We start from the raw sequence: 25,488 nt of genomic DNA, 5'->3' as shown, positions 1-25,488 counted from the left end.
TATTAGCATTAGATATAAATTTCAACTTTAGCAAAGAAATCAATATAGCCATTAACAGATAAAGAGATTGATTTCATCAATTCACTTAATTGAGAATATAACCAATATTAAAATAAATTATAATATTTAAAAAAAATAAATAATCCAACACAATGTATTGATCAAAATCACATGAAAATTTGGCACAAAATTAAGCCAATAAAAAAAAATTTACTTTAAACTTTTTGTAGTAAAACTTGTTGTACCTTTAACATTTTTCATTCGATTTTGTGTGGTTTACATAGATTTGTTAAGATCATTAGATTTTTTTAAATATTATGTCTTATTAATGAATAAAAATTAAAAGAAATTGAGGATTTAAAATTTTAAATTAGAAAAGAGATCCTTTCCCGGAGTTATGGAGTACAGGGCTAATATGAGGTAGCCAGGCCTCCAAGAGATGGAAATGGAGAATTGAGAGAAAAGAGAGAAGAATCAACTAACATTCCTGATCTTTTTTCTTTTCTTTTTTTTCTTTTTTCTTTTTTCTTTTTTTGATAACAACTAACATTCCTGATCTTGAATGAAGATTTACAAGTACAATGCACTAATGCGGTAGTTATGCTAGTAAAGTCAAAGACAGAAAAGAGAAGGTATAATAAGATTAGTTGTTTTAAAAGCAAAGGTTAAGATTAGATTACAATTTGGCTCTTAACTCCCAACTCAGTTAGGTACTGATCGTCTGGGTGTTGTTGTGCACCTATGTGATCAGTGTTATTGGAGCCATGACAGAAAGAATCCCATTAAAAAAAAAAAAAAAAAAATTTAAATACTCTTACGTAAAGATCAACCTCCAGCCAAGACTAGTAAGACCTTTAGTTGACAACTAAAGAAATTTTCTTCTAGAGAAATTGTTAGTGCGCATAAGGAAGTACAAACAAGAGACAAAACAAAAATTATAATTCAAATCGCCTATACGTGCTATTCCATATGAAAATGGCCATCATCATCTCCAATAACAACATCACCCTGCTTCTTGCGCGCTGCTGATTCCTTTTCCTCATTCTCATAGTCATGGCCGTCGATGACATTTTACACACTTCTCAACACCCTCTTCTTCATTCCAATGGAGCTGATGCCAACAACAACAACAAGAAAAACATCAACTTTGTATCATTGGCTAAATGGGTTCTCAAATTTACCATGTGGATTGTATTCCTTGCATGGGTTGCTCTCTTTTTTGTCATTCCTACAGACTTCGGGAGTGAACTCTATTTTGACTGGATTGGTGCAACCAGTGAAAGCCCGTTTGGGTACACAGGTAGCTACTTCTTAATTCAACCTCGTTGTCGCATTCAAAAGAGCTCAATTTTAAAATATGCATTTTCAGGGAGTACGTTGCTGTTATACAGTGCCCCAATTATCATTATTGCTTTTCTTGCTGTTCCGTACCTTCTCATCTCTGGGGAAGACCGACTACAACTACAAGAGTATGTATTCTTTTAATCTATGTACTCATTTTACATGTTTTCATTTTGTTTCTACGATATGTGATAGCTAGCTGCAAAAGGCATAACATAATATTGCCCACAATGTATTTGCTTAAATTGGAGTAACATGAAGAAAAAGCATATGTTTCATCTATTTCAGGAAGAAGACTCCAAGATTCCGATTGTGGACTTTTCCCGTTCTGGTGGATGGACCACTTGGGGTTGTTTCCGCTGCTGAATTAATTGGCATAATCCTCTTTATCGTGTTTCTTGTCTGGGATGGTTATTTCTATACTGCAGTGGTCTTACGAATGATACCTGATGACACCCCCAAAGAACAGTGGTACGATATTTTGTTGGGTTGGGTGTTACTTTGTTTATAACTTTATTGTATAGCTTTTAAATAGAAACCATGTACTATTTTTATATTGCTTAATTTTCTTTTGATCATTCTACTTCAGTAGTTTTTGTAGTTTTGTTTCATCCTTACAAAACATTTATAGGGGCAATTATAGAAAACTCACTTAAGATTAGGCACATTTTCACCTTGCCTACCCTTGATTCAAAAATTGACACTTTTCCCCATTTTCACCTTACCTATCCATGATTCAAAAGCTCACACTTCACCCACATGAGATAAGCTCTATTAGACTTCCATAAAAGCATCTCTAATAGCTTCTCCAAAATTTTGTATTGTCTAGAGAGTAAATAGTTACATATAGGGTTGTCCACCACCTACCTGGACCCGAAGAACCGCCCGAACCCGAAGCTCTCCACCCGATAACTACCCAATCAAAGTAGTGTTTCGGTTGGACGCAGGTCGCCGACCCCAGGACCCAAGACTATAGATTCGAGTCGTGAGTTGGCTGTCTAAGAAACCGACGAACCTGACCCACCCAATGAGTTGTTCTCTCCATGTTAGAAATATGAGTTTTGGCCAAAAATCCTGTAAGTCCAAACTCTTACTCTACCAATATAGGGAGATCATAGCCAGATCTCGACAAACCCATCGAGATCTCGGCCAGATCTCTATAGATCCAGAGGAATATCAACCAAATCTTGTTAGATCCGACTAGATCTTATGAGATCCGGCAAGATTTCGACTAAAATCTAGCCAGATTTCAACCCCCGTAGCAAACTCGAAATCAATCGATTTACACCCGAAATTGATATAACCTGAACCAACAGATCTGAAACTCCATTCAAGTCAGTTGTAGGTTAAGATTTTCCCCACTCGATGCATTCAGGTCGAGTCCGGGTTGGGCACAAACCCGACCCGAACTACCTGTGGATAGCCTTAGTTACATATACATTTTACCTACTTTTTCAAATACATTTTTTAACAGACTCTCCATTGTTTCTTTATTTTATTTAAATATTATTTCTTTAATATTTTTTTATTCTTTTTTTAAAAATATTCCTTATTCTTTATTTTATTTTTTTATAAAGTGTTACATTTTCATAATAAATTTTAGGTCGTAAGTTGTTAATGGTTTTAATTTGAACCCACCACTTAAATTTTTATTTTTTTCCCCACTAGTAACTACAAATAACAACCTACTATTTAGATTTTTATTGTGAAAATGTTGTAAAAATATTGTGGAAATAATTCTTTTTTTTTTTTCATCCATACATTTACTTTCTAGAATCATCTCTATCTTCTTTTTTTCTTTTTTTCCTTTTTCTTTCTTGATTTTTCTCCTCCACACACATGCCCCACTCTTCTCCTATGTATCTACATTTTTGTTTCTCCTCCACACATCTTCTAATTTCTCCTTTATGTCTATGTTTCTGTTTTTATTTTATTTCCTCTTTGTCTCACTTCACACACACACGACCGTCCACTCTTCTGACTTCTCCTATGTGTCTACATTTATGTTTTTATTTTCTTTCCTCTTTGCTCACTTCACACACACGCATAGCCGGCAGAGAGAGTTGGCATTCGCCTAACTTTGTTTTCATATGAGAAGAAAGAGAGTTTTTTTTTTTATGAGAGAGAGAGAGAGAGAGAGAGAGAGAGAGAGAGAGAGAGAGAGAGAGAGAGAGGGAAGAAAGAGAAAGGGAGGAAAGAGAAAAAATTCATTTTTTATTCAACTGTGGGATTATTTTAAGGGGGGGGTGAATGTTTGAAGTTGCTACAGTATTTGCTATAGTGCTTTCTTCTTCCAGAGAACTACTATAGCAACTCTAAAAAAAATAAAATAAAATAAAATAAAATTAGAGTTGAAGGTGCCATTGAAGGGTGTTTTTGGTGTGTTTGCTCTCCAAAAAAGGCTTTAGAGAGTCTATTGGAGATGCTCTAACCCACCTCATTATTTTCACCATTAAAAAAAAAAAACATTGAAATAAAAGAAGAGATCAAAAAGTGGTATATAAAAAAATGTGAAAGAAGAACAAAAGGAATTAAACACAAAACCTAGCCTCCTCATAAAGTCTCTAGATTGTATGAGGATTGAAGAAACTAAGATAAAAGTTATAAACAACCCAAAGCCCATCACTCTTTCTTCATTTTCCTTTTATTCTCTACATTTCTTTTCTTGGCGAAATTCACATTTGGTATTGAAGTTATAGAGATGATGGGAGTTTGAGAAAGAGTCAATGAGAGCCTATTCATTTAGCTTTGCCAAATTGCTTGTTTCTTTGCAAAATTCCTTCTATTTAGTGTGTGTGTATATACACACACTACAACCATCGTTTTAAAAACTAGAACTATCAAAGAACTAGAATTGGACCTAGTTACTAGTTTTTCCCTTTTTTTATTGGACTAGATTTAGGCCTAATTCTCGGTTGAACCAGCCAATACAGTCTGGTTTTAAGACCATGGCTATAGCCACAAACTATTTTATTACATTCTTACAAACTATTGATATGACAAATTTTTACTGATTCTCATCTCGGCCCACCACTAACATCTTTTTTTTACTTACCAATAACCAATCAATACCTCAGCAATTTGTAAAATAATTTGTGGCTTTAACATTTTCCATAGAAGAAACAAAGTTTGGTGCTTAACCTAACAAACTTTCCAACTAAGAAATAATAGACTGACATGTGGCTAATAACTAAAGCTAATTTAACAAACTCCTGTTACAGCTTCAATGTCACCATTTGAGAGCTTTCAAACTACAAGTCATTGTCACTGATCTGAACTCATCTCTTTGCAATCATAAAACATGTTTTATATGAGAAATTTAAATTCTTTAGAGTGTGTATTTTCCCTTTAAATTTTTTAGAGTTATTTTTCTTCAGTACATGAAGATTGGTTTCACTGGTTGAGATTCCTAGTTTTTTTGAAATTTTCAGTTGTTACATTTTAATAAATCTGGGACATCGCATTGGTACTATCGGATTATATTGCTTGGCATTTTTGTTTCTTCCGGTTGCAAGGGGATCAGTACTTCTCCGCCTTGTAGATATCCCTTTTGAGCAAGCAATACGATATCATGTGTGGCTTGGACATCTCACTATGCTACTGTTTACTCTCCATGGACTACTCTTTGTAATTGCATGGACAATCGAGGGAACCCTTCTTCAAGAAGTGAGTGCTAATGGTATAACTCTTTTTCTTGTGCATAGCCATATTTATACATGTGTTATTCTTTTCCTTATATATATATATATATATATATATTTGTTAGTTTGTTTGCCAAAAGATGAATATATTTATAATCACTGAAAGTTGAATCATCACGCAAAAAGAATGCAAGGGAAAGGGAAACAGCAATTGAAAATGGAAAAATGAGAATGACAAGAACACTAGAGAAATTATATAATAAAGCAAAGAGTTTCAAGACTTACTGATGGGGAGGTGCTGTGCAGCAGTAATAATTGTTATTTTTGTTAATTTGATTTGACCCTCTTGGAAACTGATCCTTTCTGCCGCTACCTTCTGATTTGGCTGTTTTAGTCATAATTCTTTGGTAAAATTTTTTTTATTTATTATTGAAAGTATGCTATTACAATCCTAGCAAGTATTTATAACCCTTAATACTAGATTTTATGGCTAAGTTGATTTCAATACTAAACTAATCATAAGTTAAAGTGTAAGTGACTTAGCAAAACTTCCAAACACACAAACTACTCTACACAAGCATGGCAATATATAGAGCTAAACAAAGTAGAGAGAGGAAGACAAGCAAAACACACAACACCACAAGTGTTATGGAAGAGGAAAACACGAGCCCTGGGCTTAAAAACCTCTCTCCTAACCACCCGTCAAAAATCTCCACTAGGTAAAATAGTTGCGGTGCATAAGGTATCCAATGAACCCTTCAAGCCCACTCTCTTACATGTACTAGTACCCTCTAAGCTCCAGCTAGCAACTGAATTCACTGAGCACTTTCTCTTCCTAGTTTACCAGAGACCCTCCATTGAAGCTCCAATAGAATCAACACCAATGAGGATTGGATTTAGGTTGTGGCTTCTTAAGTTTCCCTTCTCATTCACTCACTCATAGGTATGTGTTTGTGGATGAGGAATGTGTTTACAAAATCTTTATCAATGGAATGAATGAGATGGAAAAGGGAGATGAAGAACTTGGTTTTTCTCTAAGAAAAAACTCTCTATTTTCATGCAAAGGATTTTTCTTCACACTCTTGGCACCCTTAAGGTTTCTAGGGTATGGTCAATACTTATATGAAGCTCATCTTCTTTGTAACCCTTGTCAATGTCCTAAACCATATGCTTTTTCTTCCTTCATAGAATGTATCTAAGAATATCTTCATGAAAAGAAATATAAGGTCATATGAAGATGACACTACTTATATCTCTAATTTTTTGATGCAGATGTTGCAGTGGGTAGATCTTGGTATTTCTCATTTTCCAGGCGTTATTAGTCTGGTAGCTGGTCTACTGATGTGGATGACATCACTTCATCCAGTGAGAAAGAACAAGTTTGAGTTGTTCTACTACACTCATCAACTATATGTAATCTTTATTTTCTTTTTAGCTTTGCATGTTGGGGGTTTCATTTTCTGCATATCTGCTGGAGGAATATTTCTTTTCATTCTAGATCGCTCTCTGAGATTCTACCAATCTCGAAAGACTGTTGATATAATTTCAATCAAGTACCTTCCTTGTGGAGCTGTGGAATTGATGCTTTCAAAACCTGCAAGTAATACTACTTCCCCTCAAATTTGTAGTTTCCTTGTTTTTCTGTTGTTACCATAGCTATGACACTTTTCCTTGACAATGTAGATCTGCAGTACAATGCCCTCAGTTTTATTTTCCTTCAAGTTCGGGAATTATCTTGGCTACAATGGCATCCTTTCAGTGTTTCATCTAGTCCTCTGGATGGTAAATATCATCTATCCGTTCTTATAAAGGTTATTGGAGAATGGACAGAAAAGCTCAGAGGAAATATCTTGAATAGTTCTGGAGTTGACCTACATCTCCTGCCTCAAACAAAGATAACAGCTTCTGTTGAGGGGCCTTATGGGCATGAATTACCATATCACTTGATGTATGCACCCAAACAATCAATTTCACTAGAATTTACTAGATATCAAGCTTAATTTTAAATTTCATATTACCTTCTATTTTATGAACTAACTTCACCATTTGATTCTCCAGGTATGAAAACCTTATTTTAGTAGCAGGTGGTGTAGGAATTTCACCATTTCTGGCTATCTTGAGTGACATTCTCCATCGTACTAGGGAAGGAAAACCTTGTTTGCCTCAAAACATCTTGATTGTTTGGGCTGTGAAAAGATCAAATGAGATTCCTCTTCTTTCTACCAATGATATGGAATTAATCTGTCCATTTTTCTCGGATAAACTAAATATTGAGATTCACATTTTTGTCACTCGAGAATCACAACCTCCACTGGTATGCTTAGTTATGCTCTCACACCCTTGTTATTTCATTTTGTATTTAAAGTTATCATGTTCATGTTATGACATTCAATGGTTGTTATTTATCTACAGGAAGAGGGTCAAGTACACAAGGCTACGAACTTTTCTCCTACTGTGTCTAACAATTGCAGCATGTCAGTTTTGGTTGGTACAGGAAATAATATGTGGCCTGGACTATATGTTATCTCGTCTACACTAGGCTTTGTTATCTTACTATATTTACTAGATACTTTCTACATAAACCCTTATGACATATCTCCATGGTGGTACACCGGGCTTCTTTTTGTAATCTGCATGCTTGCAAGTGTCTTTATCTTTGGGGGTGTTGTGGTTGGTTTGTGGCATCTTTGGGAAAGACGAAATGCAACAAGGGAGGCATGCAAGGATGATAGGATAATGTTTGAGAAGATGCAGCATAATGAAATTGTAGCTCACAATGATTCATGTCAGCAAAAACTTGCAAGTTCAATCAATACTTATTATGGTTCAAGACCAGACTTCAAAGGTACAACATCTCAACTTTTGTTCAAAATATAAATTAAAAGAATAATATAACAATAGCAACAATGACGATGATGACGACAACCAAATTTTAGTCCCAACAACAACAATAGACTAGTCAAGGTTGGCCACACGTATTCTTGCTTGTAAGGGACAATTTAATGTGTACATGTCTATAGTGACTAAATTTCACACAAGCCATCAATCTACCACAACCCTCCTCTATTTACCAGGCTTAGGACTAATTGTGAACAAAATATATGACATAAATGGATGGAGTAAAGCTAAAAGAAACATGAAAAAAAAAATCTTGATAACAAAGTTTAACCTCATTAGTTGTACAACACTAGAGGCTTTCTTGATTCCCTTTCCTTTGTCTTGCTGCAGATACTTTTAGGGATATATCAGAGAAATGGGGCTGCGTTGATGTTGGTGTTATTGTGTGCGGTCCTCCGAGTCTTCAGACAAGCGTTGCTAAAGAAATCAGGTCACAAAATATTAGGAGACAACGCAATCATCCAATCTTCCATTTCAACAGCCATAGTTTTGAGCTATAGACACCACCTTCATCATCTCATCTTCCCCTTAGCAAAAATGCAAGGATAATATTGTAATGTTTTATGTAAAATGGTTTTGGAGAATGTTGTATGAATAGCTTTAGGATTTTTTTTTTTTTTTAATTTCTAATGTTGTTGCCATGTGTTGTTTAAATCTTTCTTAAAGCATGTTCTTTGTATACTTTTGTTGTAATGATTTCTCTTTTGAGTCTCAAAAATCTGTCAATTAACAAAGATTTATATTAAAAACTAAAATTGGTCTAAATTTTTTAGATTTGATTTTTTTCAAAACTCAAAACAGATCTGTATTTTCATAAAATACAGATCTGATTTTTTTACACACCAAAACTAATCTGTATTTTTATTAAATACAAATTTGATTTTTTTACTCTAAAAAACTGATCTATATTTACATTAAATACAGATCTGATTTTTTTTAAGAGAATTTTCTTTGTCACAAAATAGAAAATTTTTGAAATTTAAAAGAAGAAGTTAAAAGTTGAGATGGTTTTTGTTTGATGTATGTAACATAGATTTATTTCATGAGTGTAGTTCCTCTTCTAAAAAAAGTATTTTTCTTATTTTATTCAACTAAAATAGATTTTATTTTTTTTTCTTTACAAATCTAGATTTTCTTATTCACAAAACAGATCTGATTTTTCTTAATAAAAATCTTTTTTTTCCTTTTTTTCTTTTTTTAACTTTGCTCCAAAACAGATTTGATATTTTTTACAAAAACCTTGATCGTTCTTTATATAAAAATAGATCTGATTTTCTTTACAAAACTAATTTTTTATTTACACAAAAACATAGCTGGTTTCTTTATAATAAATCAAATCTCATTTTTCTAATTCATAAAACAGGTCTGGATTTTTCTAAAGAGAGGATACATTCATAAGATAGATTTATGTGAGTTAGTTTTGGTTGAGTGTGTCATGTATGTTCAACATATCATTCACATCATGTAAAAATGGGTATATTAGTCATTAGAGTTTAGAAGACCAGACTCCATCTGGATGGAATGGGTGCCTAATACCTTCCCATTCCGTAACCTAACCTCCGAATTTAGTTCTTTTGGATAGGTAGATCCATGCCTTGTCTTTCTTTTATTTTTGGGTAGATTGTAACTAGGACAAAAAGCCATGTATTCTTTTGGTAGATTGTAACTAGGACTCAAAGCCTTGTAAGATTCAATTTATCAAGCTTGTATTTATTTTTATTTAATCAATGACAATGAAGTATTTCAATCATGTAAATTTGTATTTATTTTTTTCCTTTTTTTTGTGTAGAAAAAATAAGTGGCGACTCCACACCACTTACCCAAAAAGAGAGGTGTCTTTTAAAGCACCCAAATCTCTTTTTTGAGAGCACCTAATTTCCCGGTCTCTCACAGATAACTAGTTGGGAGTCTAGTCTATCTTATTGCCCAGACATTTCCTATGTAATCCACAATGTCAGTCAATTCATGGTTGCTACACGGTCCTCTCAATTTACTGTTGTACCTAGAATCCTCCAGTATCTAAAAGGCACCATGCTCCATAGATTTCACTTTTCCTTTTACTCTCCATTGACTCTCCAGCTTACTAAAATGCAAATTGAGTAGGCAACCCCATTGACCATCAGTCACTACAGGGTATTACTTATTTCTTAGTGATTCCCTCATCTCTTAGCACAACAAGAAACAAATTGTCGTTACTTTCTCTAGTGTTGAGGCAAAATATCATGCACTTGCTAACACCACAAGTCCACAACCAAGCTCTTTGGTTGCGTTAGCTCCTACAAGATCTTGGAGTTGATTTGTTAATGGAGTGTTAAAGAAAAGAAGTCTTACCGGGTAGGGGGTTTTTGAAATTTGAAAGCTTCAGACTTCAAGCATAGAGAAAATGAAGAAAATGGGAAGGGGAACGGTTTTTGTAAAAAGAAAAGGCAAAAATCAAGGCGCGGGAAAAAACAAGGAAGAATTCACACATCCCACATATGAGGCAAAGATACGTGTCCAAAGTCAGGTGAAGGAATCACTTCACATTTATTATGATAGGAAGCGAATCTCAAGAAATGGAGAGAGCTCCAAACCACCACAACCATTCATATTCCTATGTTCGTCCAAACTAGAACAACCAAGGAATAAAGGGGGCAACTGACGAGTAGTGAACAAATGGCCATTCATTACATGAACGACCGTAAGCACATTTAAGTCAGGCATAACTCCCTTATTCAAGCCAGAAAATAAGAAACGGTCATAAAACCATTACAAGCGCCTTTATGAGCCGCTTCATGTTTGTTACAAACACCTTTATGAGTTGCTTCATGGCCATTAATCTCTCAGCTTAGGCACAACGCCCGGGGGAGACCAACAAACGTTGCAATAACTCATGAGTTGGCTATATAAAGCCATAAAGAGCAATTAGAAACAAAAACTAAGCTAGAATACATATTAGTGATTTCCTAAGAGAGATTAACAAATTTAAGTATCGAAGAGTCTTTGGTTGGAACCATCCAGGTTGACAAGGAACATGCTGACAAAATATTTTGTGTTTTATCAGGGGTCATTGAATTATCTAAAGTGTTAGGTTCTAAAGGTTTAGGAATTTATGTATTTAGAACTCTAATTTATAATATTGGCAAACTATGATCAAAACAATATGTTAAGTCTTGTTAAAGTGTGCTCAAAGTTGATTAATTACTGTAAAGTTGAAATCGAGAGACTGTAGATGCATTGGGGCATTTCGGTCTGGCTCTATCGATCGAAAAATAGATTCGATCGATCGAAAGTCGACCACATTGCATTTTCTGCAGTTTTTCCAACTCAGCCCTAACTCATTAAACGTTTAGGGTTTTGTGTTTTTGCCCTAGGTATATAAGGAAAAACCCTAGCCACGTTTTTAGCGTTGCTCCAGTTGTATTGTTGCTCATACATTACGGTTTTGTGTAAATCTCTTGTGAGATCTAGAGGAGCTTTCCTTTACACAAAGCTTAGGGTTTTCAAGATTGAGATTACTTCAACATCTTGATGATCAACTTAGTTGCTACCATTGAAGCTTAAAGAATATCAAGCGTGGGTGCTTATAGCTGATTGAAGAATTCAAGAAAGAAGGAGTCCGTGGATTCGGAGCTTGCACGGGGTCGTGTCAATAAGTTCTACTGGTAGGTAGCATTAGGAAGTCGAGCGGGAAGCTTGTAAGTCCTTTTGTATGAACTTTGATTCTTTCATAGTGAATTCAGGTTTGCCTTGAGAATAGGTGGGTAAAATCCTCCCCAGGTTTTTTACCGGTTTGGTTTTCCTAGGTGATCATATCATGTGTTATTTATTATTCTGCTGCTATATATTCTTGATATGATTGTTTGATTGTTTTAACCTAGGATTGCTTAATTTGACTAAGTAACAACTTGGCTAATTAACTAAGCTACTCAATCTGGTTGTGTTTTAAGGGATCTAAATTTCCATCAAGTGGTATCAGAGTAAGTAGCTCTTTTGTCTGAGATTTTTGATCTCTGAGCTGATCCTTGACCCCTGTTGTCGTGGATTCTTGGAAAATCTTTGTGCTTAATTGTCAACTTGTCTACTTGCTATCTTTGCCTTTTGTTGTTTTTGTTAAATCTTTCCTTAAGTATCTTGGCATAATCACATGTGATAAGAATTATGTATATTATACTGCTCTAACCGCCTTAAAGGCACGTGATTCTTGTCTTTGGTATTTGGATAGTGGTTGTTCCAGGCACATGACAGGAAATAAAGGTTTATTCAAAACACTCTTCGAAGGAAAGATTGGGATAGTCACTTTTGGAGATGGAAGTAAATTTGTGATCAGAGGCATTGGTATTGTGGACATTCCAGGATTGACAGTGTTTGAAGATGTGTGGTATGTTGATGGATTGAAGTCCAATTTACTCAGCATAAGTCAGATTTGCGACAATGGACTGAATGTTCTTTTCACCAAGTATGAATGTGAGATACTTGATGGAGGAGGTGACTGTATGTGTGTTNCATGATGCTGATTGGGTAAATTCCATGCATGAAGAACTTCATCAATTCGTTCGGAATGATGTGTGGGAATTAGTTCCTAGGCCGGAAAGTGTAAATGTGATTGAAACTAAATGGATTTTTAAGAACAAATCAGATGAACATGGCACTGTGATCAGAAATAAATCAAGACTTGTTGCACAAGGGTACACACAAGTGGTAGAAATTGATTTTGATGAGACCTTTGCACCAGTGGCTAGGTTAGAGTCCATCCGGATATTGTTAGCCATAGCAAGTCATCTAAACTACAAGCTATATCAGATGGATGTCAAGAGTGCTTTCTTGAATGGAATGCTACAAGAAGAAGTCTATGTTGAGCAACCTAAAGGCTTTGTTGATCCTCACAGACCTGATGATGTCTACAAATTGAAGAGAGCTCTCTATGGTTTGAAGCAAGCTCTTAGGGCTTGGTATGATAGATTGACTGCATATCTCACTGAGCATGGATTCAAAAGGGGATCTGCAGATACAACTCTCTTCATAAGAAAGGATAAGACTGGTTTTGTTGTAGCTCAAATTTATGTTGATACATTGTTTTTAGTGCTACTAATGATTCTCTTGCTCATTCTTTTGCAGATGAAATGAAGGCAATGTTTGAAATGAGCATGGTTGGTGAATTGACTTATTTTTGGGATTGCAGGTGAAGCAAACAGAGTCAGGAATCTACATCAATCAAGCTAAATATGCAAGAAATTTAGTCAAGAGATTAGGCTTGGACAAGGCTGCTCATGCTAGAACACCAATGGCTGCTAATGCAAAATTAACAATTGATCCATCAGGTGAGTCTGTTGATATTACTTTGTATAGAAGCATGATTGGATGTCTGTTATATTTGATGCAGTAGGCCTGATATATCTTTTAGTGTTGGTGTTTGCTCTAGATTTCAGTCCAACCTAAGGTTTCTCATTTAAATGCTGTTAAGAGAATTATAAAATATGTGAGTGAAACCTGTGATTATGGACTTTTTTATAGTAAGGAGTCTAATTTGTCTTTTGTTGGGTTTTTTATTCTGATTGGCTGGGAATGCTGATGACAGAAAAAGCACCACTGGGGTGTTTTTATGTTGGAGCCAATCTTGTGGCTTGGATGAGTAAGAAGCAAAATTCTTTCTTTATCCACTGCTGAGGCAGAATATATTGCTGCTGGAGTTGTTGCTTCAGCTCCTTTTGATGAAAAAGTTGTGAGTGATTATGGGATTCCTCAAGACACCATGGTTGTCTATTGTGATAATTCCAGTGCTATAGATATATCTAAGAATCCTGTTCAGCATTCTAAGACCAAACACATTGAACTTAGATATCACTTCATTAGGGATTTGGTTGAAAAGAAAATTGTTGTTCTTGAGTAATCCTTACTAATCGTCAAAATGCTGACATCTTTACCAAACCGTTTGATGGAAGTAAGTTTGAGACACTTCGTCAAGTGATTGGTGTGCTTCGGTGTCCTTAGTCTCTTTTGGCTTTCTTGGTCCTTGTGCTTCATTGCTCATTCCTCTGTGACCATTGTTCTTTGTTTTTTTTTGTCTCTTTTGTTTTGTTTCTAGGATTTGCATTGCATTACATTCATGCATTTCATTCTAGGATTCATTTTGTTTTCTCTTAAATAATAATAAAAATAAAAAAAAAAAAAAAAGGAAAAGGAGAAAGCAAAAATGTGTTTGACATTGTTTCTTGGTTTTTGAAAACAAGGTTGGTCAATTTATTTACACATATCATGTCCTATGTACCTTGTTTAGTTTGATGAGCTTATTTATTGCACTTGACTAGTTGAAGCTTTGTAGTGCATGTTGTGTGGGAAAAATGTGTATGGTTTTTAATCATTTTGTCTTGATCTTGAAGTCACATGTTATTTGACTGTCGGACTTGATCCTTTTGAGAAAGGCATAAATAACCATCTCACCACTGTTCACTAGCCAATCATGAACACCTTAGTGCATATCATAAGATTCTGTGCTCGAGAAAGTGTAGCACATGCACAAAAAAAAACATAAGGTGTTGCCTCGGCTTAATTGCTTAATGATAAAATTGGTGTGTACTATTAGGCTTGATGCCATCTCACATAAATAAAATTGGTGTGTACTATTAGGCTTGATGCCATCTCACAAACAAAAAAAAATGAGGCAAAAATACAAGAAACTTACATGATTGCAAGCTTTTGTTCTAGGAGATGTGGGAGTTATAGGATGTAACTCTTTAGGTGATAGTCTCTTTTAAATTCTATGTGATGGATTGTGTAGACTTTGTGATTGATTGCTATTCACATATCACCTCACATGTTTCTCAAGTTTTTGCTAGTTGCACACACTACACAAGTTACTCTTTGTTAAACTTTGTACATGTTATTGTGTGTGTTTTTGGTCTGACCAACCAAGTTTGAAAATACTTTGAGAATTATGCAAAACATTTTTTTTTTTGCTTGAGAATTTAAAAAGAGAATGGCTGTTATTTTCTTGGAGAAACTGGGATTAAATTTGGGTTTTTGAAAAATCATTTCATCTCATACTCATGCATTTTGTTTTCATAATTTAATGCTTTGAGGAATTGTTTTTCAAAATAAGGTTTGTGTTTTTCAAAACTGTGTTTTTTCTCAAATTTTTGTGAGCCTCTGCCCAATTCGATCGATCCATTCTGAATTTCGATCGATCGAAAAAGTGCTTTAATTTGTTTAAAAATGACTGTCTCATTCGATCGATCGAATGTATTTTTCGATCAATCGAAAGTCGCGAATCAGGTTTTTAAAAACACTGTTCTTGACCTTTTCAAACACTTTTCAAAAGTTTTTTTCAAACTTTCTTTCTCTCTCTAACGAGGCAAGGCTCCACAGTCAATTTTTTGTCGTTTTCCTCCGAATCTTTTGCAAAATTTCTCTTTCCTCAAGCCGGTAAGTCTGTTTTGTCCTTCCTTTTTGAGTTTATTTACATATTTCATGCATTTATGCTCAAAATTTCGGACCCTTTACTTTTTGGGATTTTTGATGATTTAAGCCTATTATGTGTAATTGATCAATGGTTTTTGTGGGGACATGCTATAAACATGATCTTAATGGTTTAATTTGATCAATTTTGGGTTTTGTGAGAAATTGAAAATTCTGGGTTTGTAATTGATCCGAATTGGGGATTTTTGTTCAATTGGGTTTAATTGATGAAATTGGCTTGTTGTTTTGATGAAATTGGTTATTCTAATCTGTTTTCAACACTGTGTGATGATCAATTCATCAATTTGTTTCAAAATTATCAAGTGGTTTTTCAAATTTTTTAGGGTTTTTGTTAGAAACTCTATGTTCAAGCCAATTTTGTGAAATTGAACCTAATTCGAACTGTGGTTACTGCATTAGTTCATGCATCACAACATTGTTATTGTTCATGCATCATATAGATTTTTATTTGTTTTTATGTGCTAACTTGCAGTCTGCCCTTGGTTTTGTTTTATTCTGTTCTTTTGGTTTTCTCTTTGTGTCTCTGTCCTTTCCTTAGACATCATGCCTAGGAAGACTAGAGCCCGTAGGACTATTCCCTCCTCTTCTCCATCCCCTCCTTCTTTTGACCGTGAGAGGTTTCCGAGTGAGAAAAACCAAGAGTGTTTGAAGAAGCTAAACCTTAAGAGAAAGATTTGGGCTGAGCGATTCTGTTCTCTTAGATGAACTTGATCCTGCCATTAGGGCAAACTTTGAGCGTCGGGGCTGGTTACCCTTGGTGGATATTTCTGATCCTCCTCCACCTTCTGCCTTGATTAGAGAGTTCTTTTCGAACATCTCTATCCTCATCTATGATTCCAACACTTTGGTAAAGAGTTGGATACGAGGCGTAGAGTACACCATTACTCCCGGGTAGTGGCTGATGCTCTAGGGGTACCTTGGTCCAGAATCTTGTCTATCCTTATGATGAGTCTCCGAGTTGAGTGACGTCTTGTCTTACATCACTGGGACTTCTGTCCAGTGGAGTTCTGATCCTAGGATCACTTCTGCTGAGCTCTCCGGGTTGCACTATTTGTTCTTTAGGATAGCCTGTCATTCTATCTGGCCCTATCTCTCATGTTCACACCATTCCTCTTGAGAGTGTGTATTTTTGTACGCCCTGTTACAGATGCTCCTATTAGTTTTTCTCATCTCTTTCTTCATTCTTTGAACGATGTTTATAGGAGTTCATCTACTACTCATGCTCTTGTGCATCCTATTTTTATTCATAGGATTTTGCTTTATCTTGATCTTAGTGGCTTTCCTTCCTCTGAGCCCGTTCATGTGATAGCTCCCATAGGTGCGTCTTTTCTTAGACAGAGGGCCGCTCATCTTCGAGCTGGTTCTAAACACCCTAGGTCTGAGCTGTCTAGTAGCGCACCTCCTCCTTCTTCTTCTACAGGTCTTGCTGGTGAGGATGTCCTGATCTAGTTGGTGATGATGTTGCTGCTGCTGCTGCTGATGTTCCTCCACCTCCTTCGACCGACTTTGATGTTCGTCGTACTCTGGAGACTGTCATGACCGTTTAGGCGGCTCATGGTCACATTTTGTGGACTTACTAGATGAGATTCATGCTCTGCGAGCCGACTTGGCGCGTCTTCATTCATCCTCTCCACCTCCTTTTGATGGCGACTTGTGATTGCCCTTTGGCATTCTGTCACAAAAGCGGGAGTGGAGTTTTTGACTTGTAGAGGAGTTTTTGTAGTTAGGGGGAGATTTTCTGTTTTTTGAGGAGCTTGTGGAGTTTTTAGATTGTATCTAGGTGCTTCACTTTGTATATCATTTTTGGGGATATTCATGTTAGGGGGAGTAACATTGATTGATATACATGTTATATTCATTGATTCTTGTTGCTTTGTGATTCACTGCTTATTGATTTATATTTATGAGTTGTTCATTCATATATGTCTTTATTCTGTGTTGTGTGAATCTTACAAGAATGTTATACCTATTGTTTTACTCTTTTCTGTCACACATGCGTTTATGCATTTGTTGAGTATTTCAGGAAGATACAGGTTGATTCAACAAAGCTGTTGTCTACACTTGCAACCGATGGATAGTAGTTAGGGTTGAATTTGAGTTTATGAGCATTATTTTTGTAAAGGGCTTTTTACTTGTAAACTTTGAGCTTTTTATTAGGGTTTTGTCACAGATTGCCAAAGAGGGAGTTTATTAGGTTCTAAAGGTTTAGAAATTTATGTATTTAGAACTCTAATTTGTAATATTGGCAAACCATGATCAAAACAATATGTTAAGTCTTGTTAAAGTGTGCTCAAAGTTGATTAATTATTGTAAAGTTGGAATCGAGAGACTGTAGATGCATTGGGGCATTTCGGTCTGGCTCGATCGATTGAAAAATAGATTCGATCGATCGAAAGTCGACCACATTGCGTTTTCTGCAGTTTTTCCAACTCAGCCCTAACTCATTAAACGTTTAGGGTTTTATGTTTTTGCCCTAGGTATATAAGGAAAAACCCTAGCCACGTTTTTAGCATTGCTCCAGTTGTATTGTTGCTCATACATTGCGGTTTTGTGTAAATCTCTTGTGAGATCTAGATGAGCTTTCCTTTACACAAAATTTAGGGTCTTCAAGATTGAGATTACTTCAATATCTTGATAATCAACTTGGTTGTACCATTGAAGCTTAAAGAATATCAAGCGTGGATGCTTGTAGCTGATTGAAGAATTCAAGAAAGAAGGAGTCCGTGGATTCGGAGCTTGCACGGGGTCGTGTCAGTAAGTTCTGCTAGTAGATAGCATTAGAAGTCGAGCGGGGAGCTTGTAAGTCCTTTTGTATGAACTTCGATTCTTTCATAGTGAATTCAGGTTTGGGTAAAATCCTCCCCAGGTTTTTTACCGGTTTGGTTTTCCTGGGTGATCATATCCTGTGTTATTTATTATTCCGCTGCTATATATTCTTGATATGATTGTTTTAACCTAGGATTGCTTAATTTGACTAAGTAACAACTTGGCTAATTAATTAGACTACTCAATCTGGTTGTGTTTTAAGGGGTCTAAATTTCCATCATAAAGGATGGAGATAGGCTCTAGACAAAGGTCAGGGGATGTGCTATTGACGCATGGGAAAATATAGAGTCCGTTTAGTAATGTTATTCTAGTAACGTTGTTTAAATATTGTAAAAATATACGTAAGTGAAAAAATATTGTAAAAATACGTATTATATTATTTAAACAATGAAAATTATTGTTCAAACAACATAGCCAAACTTGTTTAAAAAAATAAAAAACAACAACATAGCCAAACACACTCACAGTAATTTCAATTTGCTCAGGACTTGTACTTGCATCTAGAACATGTAGGACAGTCTGTCAGAGCATAAGACTACAGGAATCACTCACGCGTTCTCCGAATTGCCCCCAACTAATTTTCTTTGATATACCCCATTCATTTGTTAGCGTAGCCCTCCAAAAGAGTCAAACAATTTGAGAGAGTAAGTACAATAATATAAACGTTTTTAGAAAAGAACAGAATGTATAAATAAAAATAATAATAAAATTAATTTAAAAAAAAAAAAAAAAAAAAACCGCTAAGGTAAAGACCTTTTGTTGACCAACTAATTTTCTTCCAACACCCAAACGTGTAGAGTAGAAGTGAAACGCCCAGGCTGCACATCTCCTTTTTTATATGTAGTATCTGGTGCAATCTAATCTGAGGGTCAACTTCCTCAGACATAATCACATTCAAACAAAAATAAGATTGCCTTCGCCTGCCACAAAGAAAATTAGATGGGTATTCGGATCGGAGGAGAATGATTTTATTAGGTAGAGTTTTTGAAATACAGGTGAACACTAGTTGTGAGAACCATTCCATATCAAAATGGCCTTTAGATTTCATCATCTCTCCAATAACAACATCACCCTGCTTCTTGCCGCTGCTGCTGCCGTTTCCTTTTCCTCCTCCTCCTCCTCCTCATGGCCGTCGATGACTTTTTACACTCTTCTCAACACCCTCTTCTTCATTCCAATGGAGCTCATGCCCACAACACCAACAACAACAATAAAAACATCATCTTTGTATCATTGGCTAAATGGGTTCTCAAAGTTACCATGTGGGTTGTATTCCTTGCATGGGTTATTTTCTTACTTCTCTTTCCTACAGACTTTGGGACTGGACTCTATGATGACTGGGTTGATGCAACCAGTGGAACCGTCTTTGGGGAGACAGGTACGTGCTTCTTAATTCAAACTCATTTGTCGTATTCTTCATTCTGTCTCAAAAATGTTTTGCCTTAAATCTGTGCAGGAAGTGTGTTGCTCTTATACAGCGGCCCAATTATCATTATTGCTTTTCTTGCTGTTCCATATCTTCTCCTCTCTGGGGAAGACGATCTACAAGTAAAAGAGTATGTGCCTTTTAATCTATGCACTACTTTTACATGTTCTAATTCTGTTTTTACCATATATGATAGCTAGCTGGCTGCAAGTGCATAGTGAATGTAATATTGCCCATAATGTGTTTGCTTAAATTGGAGTCACATAAAAACTTCATCTATTTCAGGAAGAAGACTCCAAGATTCAGATTGTGGACTTTTCCCGTTCTGGTGGATGGACCACTTGGGGTTGTTTCCGCTGCTGAATTGATTGGCATAATCCTCTTTATCGTGTTTGTTATCTGGGCTGTTTATTCTTATACTGTAGTGAACTTTGAAATCTTACCTAGCTATGGTGACGACTTGACCCTCGAAGAAAAGAGGTACGATATTTTGTTGGGTTTTTTATTTTTATTTTTATTTTTTATAGGTTTTAAATAGAAACAGTATGCTTTAATGGTACTCCTTACCGATATTCCCTTTTTCCAAAATTTTGAAAGTTTAGGAAAAATGAACTTAGGTATCACTAATCCATAAAATACATTCAGCAGCAGTGTTTCCATACTAATATGATTCCTCCTTTCAACTTTTCAGGGTTTTTATGTTGCAAATGTCAGCATATTCCTTTGGTTTGATTGGCTTAACTTGCTTGGCTTTTCTGTTTCTCCCAGTTGCAAGGGGATCAATTCTCCTCCGCCTTATTGATATACCTTTTGAGCATGCCATCAGATATCATGTGTGGGTGGGAAATCTCACAATGTTCCTCCTTACTCTTCATGGACTTTGCTATATGATTGTTTGGGCAATCCGGGGCATCATACCATCTGAAGTGAGTGCACATACTGAATTTGTGTACATATAATCCCCTTGTGAAACATAATTGAGACAGCTTTATGATGCTTTTATGAAAAGCTAAAAGAATTCTTTATAAAGAAGAAAGGTTGGTAGTAGCAGGAAACTTATTGATTGGAGATATTGTGTGGCCATAATCTGCAAGAATGTTTAATAATAAATTATCAATCTTGATTAATTTGGCAACAATACGTCTAATTCATACTTCTTTTCTAAAACCCACCACAATTTCCATGTAATTGCAGTCATGTGCTTTCTAGACACCTTTTTACTACTCAAGTTATCATTGTGGATATCCATTTATGACACCAACATCACCTGATACTTTCAGTTGTTCAATATTGGATTGGATAAAATCATATATTTATGGATGTAAACTTTGGAATGCTTCAAAACTGAGGATCTATGATGAATTTTAACAGATACAATATATAGTTGACTTGACTGTTTTGGCTAGTTTGTGCATCATACTTCACAGCTTCAAGGTTTTTATTTTATTTTTTAAATTGAATTCTAGATGTGGTTGACTGCATTATTGACTTATTTATAAGACTGAACCATCCCTTTGGCTCCCTCTCTAAGAAGAGAATGAAAAAAGGTGACTTCAATCATTGCAAAACACAAACAAAAGAAAATTTGACAGTGAGGTGTCTTCAACAAAATCCTCGTGTTTCTTGTCCTTGTCCTCCTTTCTGACTTATCTTCTTATTCTTCCATTGTTAAATATGTAAACTATCTCTACATTGTAAGGGTTTCAAGGAAAAGACATAGGGACAAAGAAAGATGCCATTAACCACAAAAATATTTTTTCCTAACTTCTTTTTACATGCAGATAATAGAGTGGAAAAGTGATGGTGGTGCTAATTTTGCTGGGGTGATCTGCTATGTATTTGGTCTGTTGATATGGGTGACTACACTTCCTCCTGTGAGGAAGCGATATTTTGAGCTTTTCTACTACACACATCACCTCTACGTACTGTTTATCATCTTCTTTGCCTTGCATGTTGGTGATACCTACTTTAGCAAAGCTGCTGGAGGAATATTTCTGTTCATGCTTGATCGCTTTCTAAGGTTTTGGCAGTCACGAAAGAATGTCAATGTAATTTCGACTACATGCTATCCATGTGGAACAGTGAAATTGGTGCTTTCGAAACCTGGAAGTAAGATTAGTTCAGAAACTTATTGTTTTCTTGTGTTTCTTCTTTACCCAAAAACTATAGAACTTCCTCTTTGACAATGTAGACTTGCAATACAATGCCCTCAGTTTCATCTTCCTCCGAATACGTGAAATATCCGGGCTGCAATGGCATCCTTTCAGTGTTTCATCAAGTCCTTCAGATGGTAAATATCATCTTTCGGTCCTAATAAAGGCTGTTGGGGACTGGACAGAAAAGCTAAGAGGGAAAGTCTCAGAGGAATCTAAAATAGAGCTACCTTTCCAACCTCATTCCAAGATCTTGGCTTCTGTAGAGGGGCCTTATGGGCATGAATCACCATACCACTTAATGTACATACTCTGTCCTTTTTATACATGTACATACATGTGTGCAAGAATGATAGAAGGTTTAAATGTTCAATTAGCATTTGGATAGACAAATGTTTTTGAAGGAGGGGTGGGGGAAGGAAAAAAGGTTTCTTTTTTTGTGTACAATTTTTATATCCATGCAGCCCATAGGCTGGCGCCTCTAGAACTACTCCCCAGATCATGCCCCTGGCAAGCCTCAAATCCTGGGCTCCCCTTCAGGAGATGCAGGAGGTGCCAAAACAAAACCACAAAATGATGCTCTGTCTGGATGGTCACATTTTTTTATGGCCAAATTTGGATGGACAAATTAAACTCTTACCTCTGTGAAGTTATTTGATTTGATTTTCAACTTGCAGCATATCTAGAATTTGGGAAAGTTTACTGCTATGACAGGAAAATAAGTTTTATCTGTAGTTTGCTAAATAATGCAATGTTCCTTATTTTGTGATGTATAATGTCTTTTTAATATGCTAATTTGACATTTTGTTATTTTAGGTACGAAAAGCTTATACTGGTTGCAGGAGGCAGTGGGATCTCCCCATTCTTAGCTATCTTGAGTGATATTCTCCATCGTACTAAGCAGAAAAAACTTTCTGTACCAAGACATGTCTTACTTGTTTGGGCTGTAAAAAGGTCAAATGAGCTTTCTCTTTTTCCCATAACTGACATGAAGTCGATCTGTCCGTCTTTCTCTAATCAATTGAATATTGAAATTCAAACTTATGTCACTCGAGAATCAGAGCCTTCATTGGTAGGTTCAATTGCCTTTCTTTTCCTAGATAATCTATTCTCTATATTTTTTTGGTTTGCTGCATCTGACTCTTACTAATCACAGGAGGAAAATTTAGGTCACGAGGCTACAAGCTCTTCTGCTTTTTCTATCTCCAAGGGAGGGGGCATATCAATTTTAGTTGGTACTGGAAATAAGTTATGGGCTGGAAGCTATGTTATCATATCTACAGTTGGGTTTGTTATCACTTTGGGTTTGTTGAACATCTGTTATCTAAACCCTTTTAGCATATCATATTGGTGGTACAGAGGGATTTTGCTTTTAGCATGCATGGTTATAAGCGTTTGCATCTTTGGGGGCCTTATGGTTAGTTTATGGCATCTCTGGGGAAAAAGAACCTCAGCCAGGGGAGAAAATGATGAAGATGGGGAAAAGTTTAACATGAGGCAGCATATTGAAGGGGTGACAGATAAAGACTTAAGCCTGGGAACTTTTGCTCATTCTTATTTTGTACGATATGGTTGCAGACCAGACTTCAAAGGTATGTCTTCATTTATTTGTTTTTATTATGACAAATTGTAATTGTTTTAGTATTAAACAGGTTCGATGTGTTATATTATGTATATTTTTCTAATATGCTTCTTGAAGAGTCTAATTAATAAATGGGAAGCAAAAATACTGACTACATATAATATTGTTGCATGTTTCTGTAGAAAGAAATTCAGATTTTATTGTATGAACTGCTAATGAACTTGGAAAGTAAAATTCTCCATATGTTTCTGTTTGTAGGAGCAGGCCCCCTCAAATTTTGAACCCGAAAGTATTGCATATATTATTGACTGGAATGTTAATAGCACCAATAATTTCAAAATAAATTAGATTGGTTTAGATGAATGAACAAGCTAAGTTTTGTGATGCTTTCATGGGGTAAATCAGAATGCCACCCCATAGTACAGCACTGACAATGTCAGTCATGAAAACTCGGGTAAAGGGGAGATGAAAATTAGATAGGAAGAATAGGACGACTTAGTTCATTGAAGTAAGGTTCTGTATTTGATACTCTAGTTGGAGATAGTGGATATCCTTGCTAAACAAGGCTATGCCCTTAGCATTTACTCAGTCTAGAGCATACATGTTTTCATGTATATATTATGAACCTCATGGAACTGATATTTCCTCGGACCTTTGCTAATTAAAATTTAAAAACTGCCACAATACAAGTGACACGTGTTTATATTGTAAATAAATAAATAAGTGACAGGTGTTTGTTATTAATATTTTTTTTTTCTTATACTATATTATTGATATGGTTGAATTGAAAACCACTTTAAAGAGAATGAGTCAATATGTGAGGTCTCAACAAAGACTGGATTGCTACAACATGATTCTAGTCCGTTTGTTGCAAAATGTTCTATATTGGGCCAATAATTTCTTGAATAGGATTCTTACATATGATGTGTTGTATGAGCTATGGGCGCACGGACTCTTCATTTAGTATATCATACCCATGTCGTATTTGTGTCCTACCCGTGTTATACCAATGTCATACTGGCCATTTTATGTTATAATTTTTCAGAAATGGCTTGTGTTATCATGTCGTACTCATGTCTGTATCCATACTCGTGTCCGTGTCCGTGCTTCCTAGGCCTATGGCTCTAAAATCAGCCTAGAAGTTGCTAATGGATAGGCCACCATGGGATAACCTAGTAATCTGATTGATCAACAGGATTAAGATTTAGTCTAAATATACCCTTCGATGTATACAACTGGTTTTACATCAATACCTGATCATCAAGTTTGAAATTTTTAGTTTCTGATCCTGTACCCTCTAGGGATTGCCATCAATTTTACAAGACAAGGCACCTGTTGCTTGACTCCATTTTTGTTTATCGTTGTTGCAGAAATTTTTGGATCAATATCAGATCGTTGGGGCCCTGTTGATGTGGGCGTCATTGTGTGCGGTCCTCCAACTCTTCAATCAAGTGTTGCTAAAGAGTGTAGATCACAAAGTTTGAAGAGAAGAAGCAGTCACCCAATATTCCATTTCAACAGCCACAGTTTTGATTTATAGGGTTATTATTAAGTGCCCTTTGTACTATTAGGCTTAAAATCTTTTTTAACTTTTATAACCCAAATGGTTTGTATCTGGCCATCTGCTGACGACCATAATGTACCAAATTCTCATTCACACTTGCCATATGTGGAACAATTTCCTGTGTTTAGGTCACCATGCTTGAATTGAAATGATTTCATGGTTTGAGACTTTGGGTTCCAATTACCTCAATTAGTAGTCTTTAATGGGTGAATAAGAAATATGGAGTTTAATATCCGCCTACAAAAAAAATCGACTAATATCTTAGTCTGATAACATAACGTGAAATTTTATCAGAAAAAATTGATCCTAGACTCAATAGTTTGTTATAGCTATAAACAAGGTGAAAAAAAAAAAAAAAAAAAAAAAAAAAAAAAAAAAAAAAAAAAAAACCCTTATAGGTTGGATCTTTTCCAAATTATCTTGTTTTCATGATTTGTAGGCTGGAAGTTGGGGACCCTTACCCTAAGAGTGGCCAAAACCTAAGGATCTCAAGTTCAACCAGAAATATAGTCTTGAAATGCTACTAAATCGGTAATTCTATAGATATTATGAATTTTACTATAAAATATTATAAATTAATGGGTTGACTTTTAAATACAATA

The 25,488-nt window shown here is 35.5% G+C and overlaps 2 protein-coding genes across 2 annotated transcripts; both read left to right on the top strand.

Moving 5' to 3' along the window:
• Nucleotides 1-808: 808 nt before the first annotated feature.
• On the top strand, nucleotides 809-8,597 carry LOC112000010 (ferric reduction oxidase 7, chloroplastic). Its single transcript, XM_024032117.2, has 9 exons — nucleotides 809-1,300; nucleotides 1,370-1,469; nucleotides 1,630-1,812; nucleotides 4,773-5,007; nucleotides 6,255-6,582; nucleotides 6,666-6,930; nucleotides 7,041-7,296; nucleotides 7,395-7,827; nucleotides 8,211-8,597. The coding sequence occupies exons 1-9, from the start codon at nucleotides 1,054-1,056 to the stop codon at nucleotides 8,378-8,380; spliced, it is 2,217 nt and encodes a 738-aa protein (XP_023887885.1). The 5' UTR covers nucleotides 809-1,053; the 3' UTR covers nucleotides 8,381-8,597.
• Nucleotides 8,598-18,962: 10,365 nt separating this feature from the next.
• LOC112027612 (ferric reduction oxidase 7, chloroplastic) lies at nucleotides 18,963-25,053 on the top strand. The gene is made up of 9 exons (XM_024060268.2): nucleotides 18,963-19,539; nucleotides 19,618-19,717; nucleotides 19,873-20,067; nucleotides 20,279-20,513; nucleotides 21,369-21,696; nucleotides 21,779-22,043; nucleotides 22,557-22,812; nucleotides 22,897-23,332; nucleotides 24,693-25,053. The coding sequence occupies exons 1-9, from the start codon at nucleotides 19,287-19,289 to the stop codon at nucleotides 24,860-24,862; spliced, it is 2,238 nt and encodes a 745-aa protein (XP_023916036.1). The 5' UTR covers nucleotides 18,963-19,286; the 3' UTR covers nucleotides 24,863-25,053.
• Nucleotides 25,054-25,488: the final 435 nt, after the last annotated feature.

Source organism: Quercus suber, unplaced genomic scaffold (genome assembly GCF_002906115.3).
Source record: "Quercus suber isolate HL8 unplaced genomic scaffold, Cork oak 2.0 scaffold_673, whole genome shotgun sequence".
Lineage (NCBI taxonomy): Eukaryota > Viridiplantae > Streptophyta > Magnoliopsida > Fagales > Fagaceae > Quercus > Quercus suber.
The sequence above is the reverse complement of the archived record's forward strand: the minus strand, read 5'-3'. Positions and strand labels throughout refer to the sequence as shown.

Excerpts from the sequence above, each read along its gene's own strand:
- LOC112000010 (XM_024032117.2), top strand. The coding sequence starts at position 1,054 with ATGGCCGTCGATGACATTTTACACACTTCTCAACACCCTCTTCTTCAT. Across the intron at positions 1,813-4,772 it reads GACACCCCCAAAGAACAGTG|TTGTTACATTTTAATAAATC; the intron begins GTACGATATTTT and ends TGAAATTTTCAG. Across the intron at positions 7,297-7,394 it reads GAGAATCACAACCTCCACTG|GAAGAGGGTCAAGTACACAA; the intron begins GTATGCTTAGTT and ends ATTTATCTACAG.
- LOC112027612 (XM_024060268.2), top strand. The coding sequence starts at position 19,287 with ATGGCCGTCGATGACTTTTTACACTCTTCTCAACACCCTCTTCTTCAT. Across the intron at positions 22,044-22,556 it reads GAATCACCATACCACTTAAT|GTACGAAAAGCTTATACTGG; the intron begins GTACATACTCTG and ends TTGTTATTTTAG. Across the intron at positions 22,813-22,896 it reads GAGAATCAGAGCCTTCATTG|GAGGAAAATTTAGGTCACGA; the intron begins GTAGGTTCAATT and ends TACTAATCACAG.